Source organism: Elephantulus edwardii, unplaced genomic scaffold (assembly GCF_000299155.1).
Source record: "Elephantulus edwardii isolate Elephantulus edwardi_28Jun2011 unplaced genomic scaffold, EleEdw1.0 scaffold00062, whole genome shotgun sequence".
NCBI lineage: Eukaryota > Metazoa > Chordata > Mammalia > Macroscelidea > Macroscelididae > Elephantulus > Elephantulus edwardii.
Genome location: NW_006399812.1, coordinates 7188079 through 7213166, shown reverse-complemented (window position 1 = coordinate 7213166; position 25088 = coordinate 7188079). Strand labels below are relative to the sequence as shown.

The 25088-nt window shown below is 36.1% G+C and overlaps 1 protein-coding gene across 2 annotated transcripts in view; it reads right to left on the bottom strand.

Annotated features, from left to right (window-relative positions):
• Positions 1-25088, bottom strand: part of ITFG1 (integrin alpha FG-GAP repeat containing 1) — a 219214-nt gene that overhangs the window by 68264 nt on the left and 125862 nt on the right. For both annotated transcript variants that reach the window (XM_006887816.1, XM_006887815.1), the window contains exons 9-10: positions 16326-16420; positions 9710-9882 (exon numbers count right to left, since the gene is read on the bottom strand). In XM_006887816.1, the coding sequence (XP_006887878.1) occupies positions 9710-9882; positions 16326-16420 (268 nt within the window). The remainder of the gene's footprint in view (positions 1-9709; positions 9883-16325; positions 16421-25088) is intronic.

Below are 25088 nucleotides of genomic sequence, written 5' to 3'. Positions count from 1 at the left end.
TGGGATTGCAGTGCAGCTTCTTGCCACTAAGCCACCAGAGCTCCCCTAAATGTTTACTTTTAAGCGCTATAGTATGTAAATGAATATATTAAATGCCACCTCTCTGAATAGCATAATATTTATCAATCTAGTAAGTCACCTTTTGAGCCAGGTTTTGGTTTTTCTTCAGAGGCCAGGAGATCAGATTTGTTTTCCAATACATTACCAAGTTGACAAAGTTTGGATTACCTAAGGTTGTTATTGTGTTGTGTATCTGCCTTATTTCTCATTAAGAAAGGGAGCTGATGGATCGTTTAACTTAGGATTTGATTTTCTCCCTGGCTGCTCTTAGAGCTGACGTGTCCAAGCCGGTCATCATTATCTCCAGTGGGTTCTGTTCTTCTGGATTGTCTTTACCTCTGTTTCTCTTAACTGTCTGATTTCATTATCATTCTAAACTCAAATGGAGGAAAAAAGAGCTGCTATCTGGGCATATGCCTGTCTTTTTACAGAAACTTTGAGAAAGACAGTTTTAGATGTAAAAGAAAAACCAATTAATATAAATAAGTCCATTAGGTATTCTCTAGAAAGAATACATTGTTTTTAAATTGCTACTTTCTAAAGGTCAATGCTGCAAGCTATTGCTAAATGTAGAATCCTCAGTTAAGCTAATATAACAATATAAAACTTCTACTTCCAAGATACTAAAAACTATTAGAATGTCTCGGTAATATAGATAAATGACAATTATTAAAGCTCAAATAAGACTAAGTTTGATATTAAAAGTAAAATCCTTTTCTGTTTGGGCAAAATAGTAGATTTATTTCCCAAAGTCTAGGATATGAGATTCTGTGGGCAAATAATAGATTATTTCTTTAATGAAAGAAGCATCTATTACAAAGGAAGGCCAACTAAAAGGGATAATTTAATGAGATTTAATACTCTAAATACCAAAAAGTTCCTGTTAAACAAGTGGTTAAAAAAGAGTTCATAATGTTTTAATTTCTCTTATTCAAAGATGCTCCTTTATATTGATCAATTTCATGACCATGTCAAAACTTACTTTATAGAATTTATAATATTCTGTCTTTATATGTTTTAAGTGAAAGACTACTTATATTTTATGAGAGAAAATCATGGATATATCACAACTTAAAAATAATTTTTCCCCCCATTGTTACACATTTTCTTCTCACTTTCCTCCTTGCTCCCCCAGGATATATCACAACTCTTGATGTACACATGCAAGAAGAAATGAGATGAGTAGGAAGTTAAACTAGTTGTTTAGTTGATAACAGTGTGGGATAAAGTACTGAGAAGGATATGAGAGAGGGAGAGAAGAAATGAAAGAGAAATGGGGAAATGAAGGATGACTTTCACATTTCTGGTCTGAGTAATGGGATGAGTAATGGTCTCACAAATTGCAACAGGACATGCAGAAAAGAGTAAGTGTAGGCGAAAGAGACTTTTAGTTTTGGGTTACAAGGAGAGCAGCATTAGGAGAAAGAGTTCATCAGGTACTTGTATACACAAATGTAAGGTCTAAATACAGAGATTTAAAAGTCTTATCTGCTGGCTGCATTGCAATCCCAAAGGCATGTGGGTGGGTTGAATCCACAAGGTGCTCCATGGGAGAAGGATGGACAATCTCCACTGAGATTTACTGTCTCTGAAAACCAGCTGGATGGTCAGTTATGAGATGGTTCCAACTTGATGGTATATAACAACAACAATAACAACAACAACAACAACAACAACAATCTAGTGGCCTAGTTGGTAAGGAATTGGACTGACAATATAAAGGCAAGTGGATCGAATTTACCAGCTGCTTCATGGGAGAAAGATGGGCAGTCCTGTTTCTTGAGGTTTACAGACTCCGAAAACCCACTGACGGTCAGCTATGAGTTAGTTCTGACCCAATGGTAAAGAGAGAGAAGTTTATAAAGGGTAACTAAAATAAAGTGGAGTAAAAAAAAAAACACGCAACATGGAATATCCTTTATTTAAGGTGGCCTACAGGAAGAGACAGAAGAGAACAATCAGAGTATAAAGAGAAACCTAAGAGTTTGAGGAGTAAGGCATTGATACATACAGACAAGAGTTTAGAAACAAAGATTATGAAGTATGACGAGGACTAAGGTCTTCATTTAGTTCGGAATTGGCAGAAGTTAGGACTGCCTGAGGAGACTTGCCAATAATTCAGGGTGAGAAGAAAGTGATGTGAATTAAGAAGTAGCAGTGAAAATAGAAAAACCTGAAAGTCTCAAAATGGAAAAGGATTGTACTAGTCTGGTAGAAGAGGGTGAAAATAATATAACATTTTCGTTTAAAATGGTAGGATGCCAACTTTGAGGTAAACAAGGTATCACAAGGAGGAGATGGATTTGAAGTGAAAGAAACAAATGATTAAATTTGGTTTTGGATAGAGCAAGTTGCAAAACTTGTAGAATGTCCACAAAAGGCAGGTAAAAAGAGAAACATGAAAAATACATACTTTAGAGCTAAGGAAAGAGAATTACAGCACCTAGCATAAAAAATTAATTGTTTGCTTTAACAGCATGAGCTTTGGCTAAATATGACATCATACCAGTGACTTACAGAGTAATGTTATTGTTAGATGCCACTCTCTCAGCTCTGCCTCATTATGACCCTACATACAATAGACTGAAGTCCTGCCCATCATGTGTCAGCCTTATAATCTCCACTGTGCTTACGCCCCTTGTTGCACTCATGTGTCAATGCATTCATCTTGGAGAGGGTCTTCCTCCCCTTCCCTGACCTCTACTTTCTCACGTATGATGTCCTTTTCTAAGGACTGGGCTCTTCTGTCAAGAAGGACTGTCCTCTCTTGGTAACACATAGTATGCGAGACAAAGTCTCAAATCTTTGCTCCTAAGAAGCACATTGGTTAAACGAAACAGAAAAGAGCCGGATAAAAAACAACATGGCAAACACTTCCTAAATCACATGCCTCTGGAAACTTTATGAACCTCGAAAAAAGATGATAGTTACAGAAAGGCTTCAGATCTTTTGTTCACTGGGTTGCTACGAGTTGTGTTTGATTTAACAGCAATCATCATCAATAACAACAACATGAACTTTGTAAGTAAACCAGTATAAAATAAAAATTTTCTAAAAAAAAGAAGCACTTTGGTTAAAATTCCTACAAGAGAGTTTTGTTGTTTTAGCACTTTAATTATTACGTCTTCATTATTCATTGTCCAACTTTCACATACATATGAAGCAACTAAATAGATCATGGTTTCAGTCAGGTACACCTTGCTCTTTAATGGGACATCCTTGTTTTTTATTACTTTTTGACTTTTTAATGACTCCATGAGCTTGGAGTGCAGCTCCAAGGAAGAGATTCCAGACATCCAGTTCTGAAGGCTAGCTAAAGCAACCCAAAAATATATTTAGAAATTATTAAATAAAAAAAATATTGACTAATATAGAATTGTTCATAATATGTTAAGCAAATATATTCATGTAAATGAAGAAATCTATGTATTGTAATATCTGAATGACGAGCAGACAAAAAGTAGCTGCATATAGAATTCATTTTATCTTCTTGGGAAAATTTGATATCCTATTAGGAATATAATTATGCATCTTTTTTGTTTGAAAAAAAGATTATAATCCAGTAAGGAACATGTATTAAAATAAGGATGTATACACAAAAACATATTAACTCCTTTATTAAGCTAAGGACAAAACAATTAGAAAATTAACCAAAACCTTGCTAAAAGAAAAAGAACAAATTAAAGATAGCTGGATCTTTTGTAAAACAGAAAATTTTCTTTTTTCAAGGTCTTCCTCTGCTTTGAGTGAACCCAAGTTACCTAATTTAAGATTTAAGCTCAGAGTGCTAAATTATTTTTCTCCATTATTCAAAAGTAAAAGAAAATTTTGGTTCCTTGGGACACATATACAAAATTTATAGACTATTCCAGCATCTCAACAAAAGAAAGGTAAACAACCCAGTCACAAAATGTGCATAAGATATGTATGAATAGACACTTCAAAGTAGAAATTCAGATGGTCAACAAGTATATAAAGAAATGTTAAACATTCCTAGCTATCAGAGACATGGAAATTAAAACATCAATGAATTATCACATTATTCCATCAAAGTTCAACAGGCTAGTAAACAACAAATGTTGGCGAGACTGCAGAGAGATTGGAACTCTCATTCTATGCTTAGCATTTCTCAAGATGAAGGAAATGGTGAAAAAAAAAATCAAACTTCAGTTGCAATACTGAAGAACTTTGTAGGGAAAATACTGAATGAAGCAGGAAGGATCAGAAGAGAATGAGACGAATATACATAGTCACTGTACCAAAAAGAATTGGCTAATTGGTCAGCAATGAACTATTTCAGGAAGTAGCAATGATCAAGAATCATTGGTATCGAAGACATGAAAGCTGCATGGAGGGCACTGGAAAAACTAAGGCCCTACGAACTGCAGGTATAAGCTCACTAATACACATTAAGAAATTCAGAAGATAATATATGGCCAACAGACTGGAAGATATCCATATTTGTTCCCATGCTCAAAAAAAGGTGATTTAACAGTGTGGAAATGATGGGGAAATAACCATTAATATCACAGGCAAGTAAAATCTTGAAGACTGTTTATTAAAAAAAAAAAAAAAGCTAGAATAGTATATCCACAGAGAACTGCCATAAATTCAAGCCGGACGCAGAACAGACTAGAACAAAGGTTATCATTGTTGATATCAAATGGATATTTTCTGAAAGCAGAAAATACCAGAAAAATGTTCAGCTGTACTTTATTTGACTACGCAGTCCTAAATGTCTAAGAATTTAATTTTTAGGGAGCTTCTGAACACAAACTGTTTGTGCCTTTTTAAAAGCAAATAAAACTCACCACTTGACTTACTAAAAAAATCAATGAGAACAGAAGTCACAAAGCACAACACAATTCAAAACGATGATATGTATCAATAATATTAAAAGTCTAAGATAATTCTTGGTGTAAAACTTTCACTGAAAGACAAGAGACCAAAAATTGGAGAAAATGAAGATGAATATATTACAGCATAAAATATGCTAGAATCCTTTAATGATGTCACATAGCTTTAAACTGGCGCTTATTTATCCGTCTGTTCTGACTCATAATGCCTCTACATGACAAGGGAGAAACTGTACTCATAGGTTTTTCAAGCTCTACTCTTAAAGAAGCAGAACAACTAACTCCTCCTTCTCCGCGGAGTGGTCTGATAGGTCTGACCTGGTGCTATCAGTTAGCTACCAAGTGCACAATCACTACATCACCAGGGGTCCTTTGTGTTGGTTTTGAGGAGAAAAAAAAAAGAAATCCTACTACAGACTCTATGTGAAAGTTGGGCAATGAATAAGGATGAGAGTACTGAATATTCCACAGATTTGCTATGCTGCTGGGAGGCAAGGATGGTGAGACTTTCTCTCACATACTTTGGGCATGGTGTCAGAAGGGCTAGTCCGTGGAAAAACACATCATGGTGGGAAAGGAGGAGGGTCAGAGAAAGAGAGGAAGCCCCTCCACAAGATGGATTAATACGGTTATTTTAAGAATGGGCTCGAGCGTAGCGGACACCTTGAGGATGGAGCAGAATAGAGCAAGGTGCAGATCTTTTGTTCGTAGTCAGCTAAAAGGCACCATTACAAGTACTGACCACTCACAGTTTTTTTATAAATATTTTATATTCCTGAAAAATGAGAAATGATAAGAACAGAGGGTATGACTGATTTAACAAAGCATGAACAGCTCATCTTTGACAGGTACATAATCCTAATAAAGTATAGAAAGATTTCTGTTAAAGGTTGGATTTTATTGGTTGGTTAAACCCAGCTAATTTTGTTATTACCAAATCACAGTATTCCCTGATGCTTATTACCTCGCTTCAGTATATGTTTTCACGTGAATGCCTGATGCAGAGGACACAGACAATCATGTGACTGGGACTTTGTTTAGTTTCCCTAAGTGATTTTAACAACAACAATAACAGTTTCCTAATTATGTTCTGCTATGTAAATGTGAAATGAAACAAAAATCTAAATACAACAAACAAACAAAAATCTCTGGTACAATAAAAAGGTAATTTTTCTAGTTCCTTAATTCTTGCCTTCCAGGAATTTGTATTAATTATTTTCTGTTAACAAAGCATTAGTCTAAAGAGGTTTTAATATAAACATGGATGGATAAATTAAGATTTTTATCTTCTAAAACAAATCATAAACTTCTCTCCCAGCCCTCCACAGATGATAAGGTTTTACTAGGGAATAGACGTATTGTTTAATTATGTATTTCTCCTTTGGTTTTATTTCTATTTTTAAATGTTAACATTAAGTACATTTAAAGAAGATATGCCCAGCAGCCAGGAAATTAAAAGGCGCATTGCCATGGGAAAGTCTGCTGTTAGGGACCTCTCCAAAGTGCTGAAGAGCAATGGTGTCTCTCTGGAGACTAAGGTGCGTCTGATACAGGCCATGGTCTTCGCAATCACCTGTTATGCATCAGAGAGTTGGACAATGACCAAGGAGGATAGAAGGAGAATTGATGCCTTTAAGCTGTGGTGCTGGAGAAGAGTATTGAGAATACCATGGACTGCTAGGAAAACAAACAGATTTGTCCTGGAAAGGGTTAAACCGGGTGGCTCCTTGGAGGCAAGGATTCTGAGGCTCCGTCTAACATACTTTGGACATGTTGTGAGGAGAGACCGGTCCTTAGAGAGGGACATCATGCTTGGGAGGGTAGAGGGACAGCGCAGGAGAGGAAGGCCCTCTATGAGGTGGATTGATTCAGTGACTGGGATAATTGGGATGGGAGTGTCAGAGACAGTGTGATTGGCACAGGACAGAGCGGAGTTTAGGGCTGTTGTACATAGGGTCACTATGAGTAGCAGGCGACTCGATGGCACATAACAACAACAACAACATGCCCAAGATCGTCACACTGTAGTCTCCAAATGTTGCAAATACAAACTCTGTAAATATTTGCCATGTGAGGGCAAAAACTGTTAGTAAAAAGAAAAAAAAAGTTAAAGTCCAAATTAAAAAAATGTTTGGAGTTGTTTCCTGTTATATTACTCTATTTCTAAATGTCTCATTGTATTTCATTGATAAGGAAATTTCTGACCCAAAGTCAGGATTTAAAGGCAAGTTTTTTAACATTAAACAGAATTTACATTGCACAGCGCCATGGTGTCTTACTACCTCCTCTACATTTGGCACATGTACATACTGGAGATGGGGAAAACACTAAGATTACTCTTAGTGTCTGAAGTAAGCTTCACATCTCTAGAAAATGACATACTTCCTAAATGTTTTCTTTAGATTTTATCCACTGCTGATTTACACATGTTTTATGTTAAGTTGCATAGTATGCAACAGTGGAATTCTGTACGGCTCAGTGTGCAATGTGCTGGGATACAAATCAAAAGGTTGGCTGGTAGTTGGAACCTGCCATTGACTTTATGGCAGAAGGATGGACGGCTTCTTTTCATGATGACTTATAGCTTTGGGAACCCGATGGACTCTTCCTTTGAGTTGAACTGGACTTGATGGAAGGGTGTATGTGGGGGGATGAGGTAAAGTGAATTTAGGAAAAAGATCTTTTAATTTTATTTATAGGAGATATGATAGAGTAGAACAAGTAGAATTTGTGCTTCATAATATACCCTAATCTAAATTCTGACAAGAGTAAATTTGTTCTGTAATTTTTTAAAAAAGAAATTTCCTGGTGTTTTCATTTTCAATTTATTTATGTATCTGACTTTAAGTGGACACATGCCAGAGAGATTTGAATTCAAGTCCTATCTTCTTTATGGATTAAGGAAAGGTAATTTCTATTCTGTCATCCAGGAAATAGATTCATATTGTCAGTTTCTACTACCATTCATCTGATTCATATGGTGGTAAGAACTGCACAAATGAAAGTGTGAAGTCTTCCATTTTACTACACATTTGATAAAGACAGTTATTAATCTTTAGAAGCTACAAAACTCTGGGACTTCTGTTATAATAAGAAAATAGACTAATATAAAGTGAAATGGATTGAAGCATATTATTATAGGATACCATTCTCTTTTCCTAGCATCCCCTAATACAAATACAAATATAAAAGTTAGCTGATATATGCTGATGATCCAATGGGTAAAAAGGTTTACCTTATCAGATTAAAATTTTATGCAGACACAGTTAGTGACGTACTCATCAATTATACACAAAATGTTTGTTGTAATTTGTATATCATTTATCGACCTATCTTGCTTGGAAAGAGCAACAAATGAATGCATATTATTCACTACTCTTCTGTAATTAATGTTAAACTATGTGTTGTATTTAAGCTAACCAGCCTAACTCAAGGCCACTGAATTGATTCTGACTCAGTGACGCTACAGGACACAGTAAACTGCCCCCCTAGGGTTTTAATTGACTCTAAATCTTTATGGAAGCAAAGTGTCTTATCTTTCTCCCCTGGAGTGAGTTGGAACTGTCTCATAGCTGATCTTCCAATAGGTTTACAGAGGTCTTAAATAACAATGGAGGAGATTTTCTTGTAACCTTTAAAAGGTATAAGGAATATGTTTCATTTTAGAAATTTGTCTTATTTACATCTGATTTGATCTACAAACAATGTATGATAACAAATATCCCTAGGAAATTCTGTAACCATAACTCAGAGCAGTTGTAATTCAAATCAGGGTCTTCAGAAAAGCTTAAGGACAGACTCTATACAATTTTCTACAATTTTTTTTAGGGAAGTATATTAGTAATACATGTTTCTTAAAAATTCAGATTTCTAGGTGTCTATTGTTTGGTGTGAAAAACAAGAAATGACCTAGGTTTTTTTTCCCTCTATGAGAAGTTGTATTTCATCAAGAACCTGGAAGTGAATGTGCAGCTAAATCATTACTAATCACAGAGTCAACAAATAAATTACTCCTCAGAAGACAAACTACTGACAGAGAAATTATGTAGGAGTTAAGACTGAATAAAGATCAAGATAAATATCTAATCATAAAAGGAACAAAAGGAAAAGCCAATAGAATTTGTAAATAGACATTTTATGGAATTTCTTAAGAGTCAAACTGTAAATTTAAGAATATTGGCTTATCTACTGGCACCTTTACTAAATCTGAAGAAGAAGAAATGCATTTATATTTTACATATACAAAGAATATAAATTTGGGAAAGAGTTGTGCTGGAATTTTCTGTGTCATTATAAAACATGTATAAGCTTATGTAACTTATTAACTACTTCCTTTGGTTTTACTCCATGACAAATCCATGAAAAAGGCACAGATATTGCTCTTACTTTCTAGACAGTTTAGGTAATCCGACCACGGTCACACAGTTGGGAAGTGGCTGCCTTGAGGCTGAAACCGAGGCCATCTCAACCTAAAGGACTGAGGCTTTAACCACCCTGGTTTTATACTTTCCAAATGTAACTGGATCGTATGCTAGGCCATGTGACTAAAAGAACCAATACTTTAAGCAGCTGGGAGAACATCAGGTACCAGGTAAAGAACGAGTACTGAGAGCATACTTTTCCTTGGTTAAGGGACTGAGATACATTTAGGTGCTATTTCATAACAAGTATCTCTGTGTAGGTTTTAACTACAAACCTGCTGGCCAGTGGTCAAATGCTTAACTTGCAGTACAATCCACAGACCCAGTGTGAAGATACTTTACTAATATTTCTCACTTGATTAATGACCATACCTTCCAGAAGTATTCTTCAGTATAGCAAGAGCATCTGGGTAGCCATCCATATTGTAGTCTCCGATATGAAGGGTAATTGGAATTGGTATATCAGTTGGTTTCTCTTCATTTACAAATGGGACAAAGCCCCATTGTGTGCCTTTATTGCTGAAATTCTGTAGCACTGGAATCCACTTTGGCTTAAAAAGAAAAAAGATTAGATTTTAATGTCAATTTTAGGGAAAAAAACCCCACACTTGCAAAACAAATGACCAACTGCATAAAGAGTTGTTTTAAATGTCTTTTTATATAGAGTTGCAAGTGTAAGCAGCCTTTGATTTAACTACTTTATTTCTATAATATTGTAAGGTATGTATTAAACTTTGGAAAATAGCAAGCTAACTGATGCTCTGGGTGAAAAAGGAGCTTCCTTTGTAATTTGTCATTCGTCATCTCTCCTTGAAATAGCATACAGACCTTTAGATGCTTTTTCTTCCCACAGAATCACAAAATCTTAACATTGAACTGATGTTAATGGCCATTGAGGTGAATTGCTTGTTTTCAAATTTGTGCTGAGTGGAAATGTAGCCTCAAATGAATTCTTTAAAAAACTAAAGGACACTGTAACATCATCTAATTGTGGTGTTCTTTTGTCTGTCAAATTTAAGAAGAAAATTGTCATTCTTAGATGTCCTCAAGTTGGTTATGATTCATAACGACCTTCCCTGTGTACAACAAAGCACTGGCCAGTCTCGTGCATTTTGACAGTTGTTGCTATGCTGAGATCACTGTTACAGCCACGAAGTCAATCTGTTTTGTTAAATGTCTTCCATTTTTCAATGATACTATACCAAGCTGGCTTTCTTTAAGGAATGCCTTTCATGGTAACATGGCCAAAGAATGAGGTGCGTAGTTTGAGCATTCCAGTTTCTAAGAAGCATTCTACCTCTACTTCTTTCAAGATTTGTTTGTTCTTTTGACAGTCCATGCTATATTCAATATTCTTGACTAATACTATAATTCAAAGGTCATGGATTTCTTCTTTGGTCTTCTTTAGTCACTGTTCAACATTCACATATGTATGAGGCAGTTAAAAATATCATGGTTTAAGTCAAGTGTGCCTTCCATTCAGTCACATCCTTGCTCTTTGTTGCTGTTACGTGCTATTAAGTTCGAACCTAAACATAGCTGATCCTCCTGTGGGTTTTCTGAGGCTGTAAATTGTAGATCTTCTTTCACAATGGTGGATTTGAACTGCCTATCTTTGGGTTGGTAGTGCAACTTTTTCCCCAGTAGGCCACCAGAGTTCTCAAGCACTTTAAAAATGGTTCATTGGAGCAGATCTTTAAACTCCAATGTACCATCTGACTTTTCCACTACTGATTCCGTGAGCATTGATGTTGTTATGTTGTTAGGGGCTGTTGTGTTGAATATGATTCATCACAACCCTATAAACAGCAGAAATGAATCCTGTCTAATCCTGTGCCAACACCATAATCTCTGACACACGGAAGTCCACTGCTGAAGTCACTGTGTGAATTCACCTCGCTGAGAGTCTTTGTTTCTTTCACCCTCCCTCCACCTTTCTAAGCATGACGTCCTTCCTCAATGAGTGGCCTCTCTTAGCAATATGCCCAAAAGATGTGGCTTCACCATCCTCGCTTTGAAGGTACAATCTGGCTTGACCTTCTCTGACATACCTGTTTGTTCTTTTGACAGTCCATGGGATATTCAGTACTCTCCACCAACACCACAACTCAAGGAATCAACTTTTCTTCTGTCATCTGATGCATAGCAAGTGACCAAAAAGACCATGGCCTGAATCAGGTACACCATAGTCCTCAAGGTAACACGATTGCTCCTCAGCAGTTTGGAGAGGTCCATGACTGCAGACCTTCCCAGTGCTATTTGTCTCCTGATCTCCTGACTACTGGTGCCAAGTGTTCTGATTTTGGGTGAAAGTAAGATGAAGTAATTGATCGTTTCAATCCTTTCCCCTTCTGTCATGATATTACCTATTGGTCCAGTGGTGAGAATATATTTTTTTCTTTTCCTTTCTTGATGTTGAGATGCAATCCATATTGAAGGTGGCAGTGTTTGATCTTCTGCAGCAAATATTTCAAGTCCTCTTCACTTTCAACAACGAAGGTTGTGTCATCTGCATACCAAAAGTTAATGATAAATCTTCCTCCAATTCTGATGACACATTCTTCAGAGCCCAGCTTCCAGTTATGTGCTCAGCATACAGACTGAATAGGTATGGGAAAAGGATATAATCCTGACACAAACCTTTCTTAATTTTAAACAATATAGTGTTCTCTTGCTCTATTCGCACTACAGATTCTTAGCCTAGGTATAGGTTTTGCATGAGTACTATTAAGTGTTCTGGGATTCTCATTGTTCTCAGTGTTGTTGCCGTGGTTAGATGCTGTCGAGTACAACCATAGTGACTCAATGAACAACAGACTTGAGCCCTGCTGTATCCTGTATCATCCTCACACTTCCTGACACATTAGACCTCATAGTGGCAGTAACTGTGTCAGCTCACATGATCAAGGATCTTCTTTTCCTTTGCCGACCCTCTGCCTTTCGAAGCGTCATGTTCCTCTTCAAGAAATAGCCCTCTTAGCAAATTACTCAAAGTATGTGAGACAAAGCCTCCTCATCCTTGCCTCCAAAGAACTCTGGCTGCACCCTCTCCAAGACATTTTTGTTTGTTCTTTTGGCAGTCCACAGGATGTTTATTTCTCTTCTCTAACATCACAGCTCAAAGGCATTGTTACTTCTTCTGTCATCCTTATTGGTCTAGATCTCAGATGTATAGCAAGTGATCAGAAACACCATGGCCTGAATCAGACATACTTGGTCCTCAAACTGGCATTATTATTTCTCAATAATTGGGAGAGGTCTTTGACTGCAGATTTTCCAGTGCAATATGTCTCCCGATTTCCTGACTACTGGTACCAAGGGTGTTAACTGTGGATCCAAATAAGATGAAGTTATTGACAGTTTTGAGCTTTTCTCCATTTATCATGATGCTACTTATCAGTCAAATGGTAAGAATCTTTGCTTTCTTGCCATTGAGATGTAGTCCATATTGAAGGGTGTATTTTTTTTTTAATCTTCTGAAACAAGTACTTCAGGTCTTCCTCACTTTCAGCAAGCGAGGTTGTGTCATCTGCATAATGCAGGTTATTGATGAGTCTTCCTCTGTTCTTGATACCACATTCCTCTTCATATAGTAGTTTCTTGAATTTGCTCTGCTAACAGACTGAATAGGTATGGAGAGAGAATATAACACTGACACACTCCCTTCTTATTTTTAAAACAGGTAGTGTTTTCTTGCTCTTTTGTACAATAGCCTCCTGGTGTAGGTATAGGTTTTGCATGAGCAGTTTGTCACATTTGTTGAAATGGGCCAGTCTCAAAGTTACTCATAACTTACCACAGAACACACAGTCACATGCCTTTAATAGCCAATAAAGTACAAATTCTGCTGGTATTCTCAGGATCCATATGACATTGGCAATAATATCTCTGGTACCATGACCTCTTCAGAATCCAGCTTGCACTTCTGGCAATTCACTATGTATGTACTGTTCTAGATGGCTTTGAATTGATCTTTAACAGTATTTTGCTTATATGTGGTATTAATGATATTGATGTACACATTCTGTTGGATTACATTTCTTGCAAATGGGAAGAAATATGGATCTCTTCCAGTCAGCCAGCCAGGCATCTAGCCTCCAAATTTCCTGGCATACGCTGGTGATCACATTCAGGGCTGCATCTGCCATTTGAAACATGTCACTTGGTATCCCATCAATTCCTAGGGCCTTATTTTGTGCCAACATCTTCAATGTAGTTTGAACTTCCTCCTTCCAAACCACTGGCTCTTGATCCTATATGGTATTTCCTGAAATAGTTTAGTGTTGGTCAGTTCTTTTTGGTACAGTGATTCTGTGTATTCCCTCCATCTTTTTTTGAAACCTCCTTGATCATTCAAGATTTTGCCCATAGCATCTCTCAGGATCGCAATTTAAGGCTTATATTTGTTTTTGAGGTTTTTCAGCTTGAGAAATGCTAAGAGAGTTTTTATGTTTTTATTCTCCTATTATAGATCAATGCATATTCTATTATAGTTTGCTTTGTCTTCTCAAGCTGCCCTTTGAAATCTTCTGTTCAGCTCTTTGACTTCAACATCTCTTCCCTTTGCTTTGGCTTCTGGACACTCTAGTGCAATTTTTAGGGTTTCTCCTACATCCATTCTGGTCTTTTCTTTACCCTCTTTGTAGTGACCTTTTGCTCTCTTCATGAAAGATATCCTTGATGTCATCCCACAATTAATCTTATGTTAGGTCACTGGTGTTCAATGCTTCAAACCTATTCTTCAGATGATTTATAAATTCACGTGGGATCAACTCAAGATCGTATTTTGTTTCTCAAGGACTTGTTCTAATTTTCTTCTGCCTCAATTTGAACTTACACATGAGTAACTGATGGTCTGATTCACAATGGGTACTTGGCCTGATTTTGACTGTTGATATTGAGCTTCTCCAATGATTCCTTCCACACATTTAGTAAATCTGAATCCCATGCTGTCCATCTGGTGAGATCCATGTGTAAAGTCTCCATTGGTGTTTCTTATAAAAAGGTATTTGTAAAAAATAAATCACTCAATGTAAAAAATTCGATCATTCTGTCTAAAACCATCACAGCAGTGTAGTAGAATTTGAAATCAGGGAGTGAGATACCTCCTACCTTTCTTCTATTTTTAAGGAGTGCTTTGCTTATTCGGGGCTTCTTTCCATTCTAAATGAAACTGGAGATTGCCTTTTCCATCTCTTTGAAGAATGGGATTGGCATTTGTATTGGGATTACACTAAATGTGTAAATTGCCAGTGGTAGTATTGCCATTTTCACAATATTGAGTCTTCCTATCCATGAGCAAGGGATATTCTTCCACTTCTTCAGGTCTCTTTTTGTTTCTTGTAGTAATGTTTTGTAATTTTCTTTGAATAGATCTTTGTGCTTCTGGATAAATTTACTCCCAAGTATTTAATCTTGTGATTAGCTATTGTGAATGGTATTGTTTTTCTTAGTTCCGGCTCTGTATTCTCTTTGTCACTGTAGAGAAATCCAACTGATTTTTGTATGTTGATCTTGTATCTTGCTACTTTGCTGAATTGGTCCATTGTGTACAACAGTTTTCCTGCTGAGTCTTTAGGGTTTTCTAAGTATACTATCTTATAATCTGCATAGAGTGCATACTTGCTACTATTCTTCCTTCTTCATTGTTGCCAACTTTTGCAATCCAGCCACCAGTTATCATTAATACATCTTGATGGTGGGTCCAAATAAAATGAAATAAATGACAATGTCAATGTTTTCTGTTTCCTACGATGCTATAAGAAATTTCGTTTTCTTGATGTTGAGGTAGAACCCATACTGAACCCCTAACTTTTGGTCTCTGAGTTTCATCACTAAGTATTTCAAGTCTTCTTAATCTCCTGCAAGCAAGGCTGTATCATACACAGGCTGTCCCTGAGTCTTCCCTGATTGCTTATTCTTTTTCATGGATTCCAGCTTCTTTTGAGCTATAACTGTGCTTAGAGCTCAATTCATAGTGCTGAATGCGAGAGTCAGGGAGAAAAAATACTGTGAGAGTGAGTGGCTGGTGTCAGGAAATGTGAGGGATTGGGGTTTAAGTAATCATTGAATTCTGAGTATGAAATTGATGTTGATTTTTACCTATGAACACAAAATGTGAACTTGACAGAATAGCCTCCACTACTCAATTTCATAAGAAAGAAGTAAATGATCCACCAGATGCCCTTCTGGAGAAGGAGAGGTAATCTCTTCCTGTACCAGTCAGATCTGATTTGACCGTACACACATAAAAATAATCAAATAAGATTAAAATTTTTTTTTAAAAAGAAAGAAGTAAATGAAAACAATAATAACCAAAAAAAATAAGATCCTCTTATTAGGGTCTTATTTTAGAAAGGAATTTTATGGATATATCCTATTTTATTACCACATTTATCTTTAATTTACTTTTTTAGCTATGAGAATGAAGTTGTATGGGTTTTTTGTTTCACAATATATTTCTTAATCATCAAACTTGTAGATTGAATTACACCTCATTTACATTTTGGAAATTGGTCATGGTTCTGTATCTGTAGAAATCTTTGAAAAAAAAAATCAGACTTTAATTTTTCCTTACTGGGGAAAAGAAGTCTAAATATTCATTGAAGTTAATCTGTTTAATAAAGGGTCACCATAAACCTTAGATACAAAAGAATTAGATATGTTTATTCCCTTAAATTGGGATTGTAAAATATGTAGAAGCTGGATTTGTTATTTTGTTACATCAAGCAGAATACAATGCTGGTCTTCAAAAGTCAGAAGACAACTTTGTAAAATATTCTGATAATTCAAGCATGAAATAATAATTTAGCTTTGCAAAGATTTTTGAAAATTTGTTTCATGTGAATTAAAATGAAAGACTATCGGATATATATGAAGTTCTTCTACAGATCTGGAAAAGGAAAGGTACTAAATATGTGATAATATTATCTGGAGAAAAATAAACCCAAATGAAATGTAAATATGCTTTATATATAGATATATATACCTCCCTTGTTCCTGATTTGGCTAAGTAGATGGCGCTTTTCTGGCAGTTTTTATCCTCACAGCCTGGCAGTAAGTGATCTGTGTGTCCATCTCCATCTGAAAAAAAGAAAAAGAAAAAAACCCCAAAAGTTCATTAACACAAATAAAATTAAATGTCCTTTAAGAGTTGAAATCAATGAGATAGAAAATAGAACACAATTGTACTATCCAATAAGACCAGGAGCTTCTTTTTCAAAAGTCAACAGAATTGACAAACAACTGACAAACTTAATATAAGAAAAAAGGAAGACATAGATAATTAAGAAATAATAGAGGTGACACCACAACAGAACCGGATGAAGTTAAATTTATAATATTAGAATATTATGAAAAGCTATAGTCTGATACATATGAGAACCTAGAGGGCAAGGACAAATTCCATGAAACTCATGCTCTATCCAGACTGACAAGGACAGATATAGAACACCTGAACAGACTCATCACAAAAGAAGAAATGGAAGAGGTCATAAAAAGTCTTCCTCATAAGAAAAGTCCTGGATCACATGGCTTCACAGCTGAATTCTACCAAATATTCAGAGAGGATCTATCATAACCAATCGTACTGAAACTATTTAAAAAAATAGAAAAAGGAGGAACACTCTCAGAGTCATTCTATGAAGGAAGCATAACAATAATATCAAAACCAGGCAAAGATACTACCATGAAAGAAAACTACAGATCAATATCTCCCACGAATATAAATCCTCAACAAAATCCTAGCCAATAGAATCCAAAAGCACATAAAAAAAATAACTCACCATTACCAAGTGGGATTCATGACAGGCATGCAAGCGTGGTTCAACATAAGATAATCAATGTAATTCACCATATTAACAAAGCAAATAACAAGAACCATATGATCTTAGCAATTGATACAGAAAAGGCATTTAACAAAATCCAACACTCCTTCCTCATAAAGACCCTCAACAAAATTGGAACAGAAGGGAATTTCCTCAACATAATGAAAAGTATATATGCAAAACCAAGAGCCAATAATATAATTTTCAATGGAGAAATAATAAAAGCATTTTCCTTGTGAACAGGGACCTGACAAGGATGCCCACTGTCACCACTTCAATTCAATATTGTATTGGAAGTGCTTCCTAGGGCAATACAACAAGAGAAGAAAATAAAAAGCATCCAGATCAGCAAAGAGATGGTTAAGCTATTGCTATACACAGCTGATATGATAGTGTACACAGAAAATATCAAAGACTCAACAAAAAACCTGTTAGAGCTAGTAGATCAATGTAGCAGAGTGGCAGGATATAAGATCAATATAAAAAAAATCAGTGCGTTGTTTATTTTTTTTAATAGTTACTAAGAGAATTCAGCATCTGCTTCTACTGGAAAGATGTTGCTCATCTTTTCAAGTTGTCTTTTTCTTCATAATTTTAATTTCCTGATCAACATTCCATCAATTTAATACCAGAACCACTATTTTCACCAGTCTTTCTCATTATATAACATTTTTGTAGGAACAAACTGAAACCAGGTTTCCTTCAGTGCCTTGCTGCAGTTTTTAAGTGCTGATAGGTTGGTTCTGACTCCTTTCAGCAACAGAACAAAAATGCTGCCTAGTTCGGTCCCATCCTCACAATTCCCAGTGGGCTCGAGCCCACTGTTGCAGCCCCTGTGTTAACTCAGCTCACTGAGGGCTTTCTTCTTTTCCTCTGACCCTCTACGGTACCAAACATGACAGCTTTCTTCAGGGACTGACATCGCTAACATGCGTGAGACAAACCTTGCCATCTTCCTTTCTCATGAACACCTGGCTATTTATTAAACAATTAAAATGCAATCATTTGCTGGTCATTACCACATGTGGCCTGACTACTGATGGACAATGAAAGAGAGGAAGAGCCTCATTGAGTAAAGTGACACCATCACTGCAGCAACGCGCTCAAGTGTGTTGGAGATGAGGAGGATGGCACACGACAGGACAGGGTTTGGGTCTGTTTTTTCATAGGGTCACTATGTTGTTTACAAGGTGCTCCACTTGGTGGCACCTAACAACAACAATAACTGGTGGCCTAGTGCAAACAAGGTTGTGTCATCTGCAGAATGCAAGTTGTTGGTGAGTTTTCCTTCAATCCTAATGCCACATTTTTCTTCATATAGTTCAGTTTCTCAGAAGATTTTCTCAGCATACAGACTGAACAGGTATGAAGAAAAGATATAACCCTGAAGCATATCTTCCTGGTTTTTAAACCATGCAGGGTTTCCTTGTTATGTTTGGACAACAGTTTCTTGGTCTATGTACAGTTTCACATACGTACAATTAAGTCTTCTGGAATTCCAATTCTTCTCAAAGTTAACTATCATTTGTTATCACTCACACAGTCAAATGAATTTACTTAGTCAATAAAACACAAGTCAACATAAAAAAAGGACAAAGAACTGTATAAAACCATTACTGCAGAATATGTATGACAATCCAAGGGGGGGAAGGGTGGTAGCAGAGTGGGGAGGATGAACAGGGGGTGGTCATAGGGTCACACAATTTGATAGGTGGAGGGGAGGGGTTGGTGAAGAAAATGGGAAATACCTGGTGTGAAAAACAATGTATGTGGGCTTTAAAAAAATTTTTTATTTTATTAATTTTAATGAACATTTACAGAGAGTGGATTTTCATTGATTCACTGTTGAACTTTTTTCTTTACTCCCCTCCCCCCAGTTCACTCCTCTCTTTGAAAAGCAAAAGATAAACTTCTTAAGTAAACCAGCTGTTGTTAAGTGCTATTGGGTCATAGACAACTCACAGCAACCATATGAAAGAAAGACCTGAACACTTGTATAACATTCGTCGTCTCTCCACATTCATAGTTTCCAGAGGCAAGCCATTTTGAAAGTGGGTGCCACTCCTGCTTTCAAGCTTGTTTTAATCGGGGATCTTCACTAAACACTGTCCACCGTGGGTAACCGTTATTATATTTGACACATTGATGTCACAATGTTTAGCATTACAGCAACTACAAGTTACCTCTGTACAGCAAATGGACAGACCAGTGATATGTCACTTAGAAGAATGTTTGACCAAAGCCAATTAAAACCAGGCCTGAGAGCCACAGATTAAAATCACCCACCTTTCGCTTGATAGCATCACTTTCTATCCACCAGGCCAACAGGGCTCTCTCTATGCTGTTGTTGTTGTTACTGTTAAGTGCCTTTGAGTTGTAGACAACAAGTATATAATAAAAATTTTATTTAAAAAAAATAAGTGTCCTTATGATGTAAATTAATTTTCTATTTCGTCAAAGTCTATAAATATTTGGATAAAACTAACTTCGCAATGAATGAATTTGATTCAACTTTTAAAAATTATTCTGTCTCACATTATGTATTATCTGGACATTTTAGAAGGCACACTTTTCTACAGTTGAATACCTAATGTTGAAAATAGAACTCCTTTTCAGTTTTTAATGTTAAAATGAACATTCTTTTAGAGATTTGGCTTTTAACTTATTTACATAATTATTCTTGCTAACATATTCACTGTGTGAGTCACTTCCAATTGACTGTGACCCCGAAAGACCAGAGCAGAACTGTCCCATTAGTCTTTCCAAGGCTGAAAAAGCTGACAAGAGCAGGCTGCGTCCTATTTCTCCTATAGAATGATTGGTGAATTTGAATCACTGAGTTTTTAGCTAGCAGTTCAATTCTTAGTCCACTACACCACCAGGAGAAAAATAAGTATGCCATTATTATATAGCTTATATTGAATGTTGACTTTATGGAACTTAACAACATAGTAAATGTGTCACTGATCCAGGCCGTAAACTTCGCAGTTTCATGCTATGCGTCAGAGAGCTGATCAGTGACTAGGGATGATAGAGAATTGATGCCTTTGAGCTGTGGTGTTGAAGAAGAGTGTTGAATATACCATGGACTGTTAGGAGAGAATAGATTAATCCTGGAGAGAGTGAAACTGGAAGCTCCTGGAGACAAGGATTATAAAGTTTCATGTGACATACTTTGGGCATGTTGCAAGGAGGGATTGGTCCTTGGAGAGGGACATCATGTTTGGGACAGTGGAGGGACAGTGCAGAAGAGGAAGACCCTCAATGAGATGTACTGATTCAGCGATTGGGGTAATGAGGGTAGGTGTGTCAGAGACAATAAGATTGGCACCGGATAGAGCAGGGTATAGGGCTCTTGTACATAGGGTTGCTATGAGTCACAAGTGACTCGATAGCACATAACAACAACAACAACAACAACAACATACATTCTTTTACGCATGGTCTTCTATGCATCACAGCCTCGATGAGATTTTTTTTTAAGCATTGTAGTTTCTGAACACCACCACTAAATGATTATTAATACAAAAAGTAAATGAAGGGAACATAGATTTCATTTTTCATTTTTTTTTTCTTTTAAAAGACTGTATGGTATTACACAAAACAATGGAGGTTACTTAAGGGACTTGAGGTCAGCTCCTCTAATGCTCCCTGCTAGCTGAAGTTCTGCCTCACCCTATCTAATGAAATTTACAGATTTTAAAAATTGTACTTTTAACAAAAGTTTACAGAGAAGTTGGATTTTCTTTCATTCATTCTTGTACATTTTCCTCCCTACTGATCCTAGTTCACTTTAAAAAAAAAATTAAAACTCATTTGTTGTTGCACCATTTAGTGCTCTCACTCTCCCTCCTTCAGTCCACTTGGCTATGTACCTCTAATTCTGGACTGTTACCATACAAATAATTCCCAATTGTATATTTCTTTTAAACAGTTCTTTCTTTCCTTTATCAGTTCCAATGCAGTGCCCATTATTTATCCCCACTTTTCTTAGTTTCCCCCAACTCTCAGGTCAGTCCAGAATTTATGGATTTTTATATCTTAGAGTCAAATCTTTTAAAATAGATTTTCACCAAGGTAAAATCACTTATCTGACATTGTATTTCTATAATACTGGCTTATTTGCTATCATTTCAGTTGAATATATTTGTGTGTGTGTGTGTATATATATATATATTCCAAGTATAGTGTCTACTCTTGGAAGAAGATATAGCGAACACCAAATCATCAATAAACAACAATTTTTGAGAGAGATGTAAGTATAATAAGCCTACTAAGTCTCTAATGACTTATAAAGGCCAAACATTGCCCTTAAATACCAAAATCAAAGAAAAAAAATCTGTTTAGATTGGGAGACAGATCTACCCAACAGAAATTGACCTTAGCAAAGAAAACCAAAAAGGCATAGTCAGAAAGTGAAATCTTTCCATTAATTATCTGCGTATGGGAATATAAAATCGGAGTTACTTGGTGTGCCTATATGTGTAAATAGAACAGTTTATAAGCTTTACCTCTATTTAAATTCTTGCCAAGGTTCTGGAACCCATGTTGGATTTTTAAAAGCTGCCTTTCGAAAGCACAGTTTCTTTAGCCTTGGTGCAGCATTGGTCATAAACTCTAAGTACAACATTCATGTTCTCAGATAGTCTGACAAATACAAGATATTACAAGATATTCCCAAATGGACTTTAACATCAAATGCAAGATAAGACAGCTTGTGTGTGAAGGGTTTTGATGAACACATTATAAACAGATCTTTACAATGGATCTTAGAAATGAGTATGATTAAGTGGATGAAATTTTACTAATAGGTTACTAGAAAACCCTGCCTTATCCTCTGGGATCATTCTGTAATAAACATAATTGCATATCCCTTTGATCAGTATAATCTCATTTCCATGTTACATGTATCCAACCATGCATGTTTCTTAATTCTAGACACCTTAAAGTCCCCTAATGATCTTTTCACAAATTATGAATTTTGCAACCTTTATTCCCTCCTCCAACAGTGTAAGAATGCATCCCTTGGTGGAAAAGCCATTTTCACTCTGAGATTATGGAACTTTCCCAGGTCTGGACACTCTCTAGTATATTTGCTTTTATTTTTATTTAAATAGATTTTATGGTGTTTCTCTAAGATACTTGTAATGTTCATAATTAATATATCTCATGATATATGTGCTGCTGAGTTACCTGCAAGTCATAGATGCCCTGAAGCCTACTCTGTCCTGAGTCAGTCTCACTGACTCTGGTACACTTACCCTCATTGCCCCAGTTACTATATCAATCCATCTCATCTAGGTCTTCCTCTTCTGTGCTGTCCCTCCACCCTTCCAAGCATGATTTCCTTCTGCAAGGACTGGTACCTCCTGTTCACGTGCCCAAAGCATGTGAGATGGAGCTTCAAAATCTTAGCCTCCAAGGAGAAACTTGGTTTTACCCTCTCCAAGACAGAGCTATTTGTTTTTTTTGTGGTTTATGGTATGTTCACGACTTCTCCACCACCACAACTCAAAGGCATCAATTCTTCATCTGTCATCCTTGGTCATTTTTCTGACAATCTAGTGGTAAAATAACTTTCTCATTCATGTGTGTTTCTGTAGGTCCACTATAAAGTGGTACTGATAATGCCATGTATCAAGACATTTAGGCATAAGCCTTTGCATCTTGTATCTTTTTTTACTGTTGAGAAAAAGAGATTTGGGGAGCAGATTGTCAGATCCTGTATCTGCCAGACCTCAGAGAACATGATTGATTGGTTGATTTATTGTGTATAGTTAGAGGGAACTCTGGTGGCCTATTGGCAAGAAGCTGTGCTGCAACTCTGAAGGCATGAGGTTTGAACCCACCAGCTGCTCCGAGGGAGAAGAACAGGCAATCTCCTCCTATGAGATTAACTGCCTCTGAAAACCAACTGGAGGGTCTGCCATGGGTCACTTCTGACTTGATGGCACACAACGACAATAGCAACACATAGTTAGGTCAGTAACAGGTTATGGGAACTGCCCTTAAAAGCAGCTTTAAAAAAATCCAAAATGAACTCTGATCTCATGTCAAGAATTTAAATCGATTACACATTTTAGTTAATTAGATTAATCAAGGGTAATTCATGTTAGGAATTAAAAAAGAAAATGAAAGAAAATAAAAGAAAATGTCATGACTGAGTGTATGAAAAAGCAATATAATTTTTAAATCTTTACTCATATAAAAAGAAATTTTATTTATGAAAATAGTTTTTAAACTGACACCCTTGTTTTTTAAGCATTTTGGAGAGACTCTTGACAACAGATTTTCCCAATGCAATACATCTTTTGATTTCTTGACTGCTGATCCAGATACAAAGAAAACTGTAGACAATGTCAACCTTTTCTCCATCTACCATGATGTTGCCTGTAGATCTAATGGTGAAGATTTTCGTCTTCCTGAAGTTGAGATGTAACTCGTAATGAAGCCTTTTATCTTCTGCAGCAAATATTTTAAACTTTCACTTTCAGCAACAAAGTTGGGTCATCCGTATAATGCAGGTTGTTGATAAGTCTTCCTCTAATCCTGATGCCACATTCTTCTTCGTACAGTCCAGCTTCTGGAATGACTTTTTGTGCATACAGATTGAGCAAGAAAGGAGAAAGGATACAATCCTGAATCCAGAAGATGTACATCTTTCTGGATTTTAAACTATGCAGTGTTTCCTTACTCTGTTCAGACAACAACTTCTTGGTCTAGATATAGACTTCACATGAGTATGATTAAGTGTCCTGGGCTTCTCATTCTTCTAGATATTATCCATAATTTGCTATGATTCACACAGTCAAATGACTTTGCATAGGCAATAAAACACATTGACAGAGAACTGCTAGAAGTTCAAGCTGAGTGGCACCAGGGATATTATTTCTGATGTCATATGGAGCTTGGCTGAAAGTAGAGAATAGCAGAAGAAGGTCTATTTCTGTTTTAATGACTGTGTGGATAATAACAAACTATGGCCAACTTTGAGAAAGATGGGAATTTTAGAACACTTAATTATGCTTATAAGAAACCTATACCTGAACTAAGAAATCTTTACCTAGACCAAGAAAACAAAATTCAGGATCTATGAAGCAAATAATGAAAAATATAAAGTTTACTGAATGTATACAAATATCTAGATTTCTATCTTATAATATTTGTAAATCAAACAAAGAATGGGAGCAAGGTGTTATACTAGTTACAGGGGGAAAAAAGTGAAGGAAAAAGAAAAATAAGAATTATCAGACCCTTAATGAAATTTCAATGATGAGAAATAGAAACTGCAGAAGAATGTGAACAGAACCCAAATGATAAACTAGGTTTCCTTAAGATTTAGCTGGTCATTATCTGACATGGCAAAGCTGGAAAGTCGGTGGTAGGGTCAAGGATATAGAAAGTTAACCAAATGTGCTTCAACATAAGTCTGGGGTTTTATCCTTACGTTTCCTGTGATTAAACCTAACTTCTTACAACTAAGTAGATTATAAATATTTTACATTAACTACAGGATGAGCTATAAAATGGTATTTTAGATACCTGTACTAAAACTATGCTTACTAAGAATTCTCAGATTTTAATGATGCTTGTGTATCAGAAAACCTAGTGAGCTACTAGCTGCATTGTCAACTGAAAGGCAGGAGTTTGGAATTTACCAGGTGGTTCTTGGAGAAAGATGGGCAAACCCTTTCCACGAGGGTCAATAAAACCAAAAGTTGCATGGTTTTAATGAAACCTGCTGGAGGTTCACCTCTGGCTAGTTATGACTCCAAGGCACCCAACAACATCATACAAAATGAAAAGAAATGTTTCTATTAATAATGCTCTACATTTTTACTATATATCAAAAAGAAATAAAAAAGGTTTAAAACTTTTGAGCAAAACTGATGGATGACGAAAAAGAAAAAACTTTGTTGGTAAAA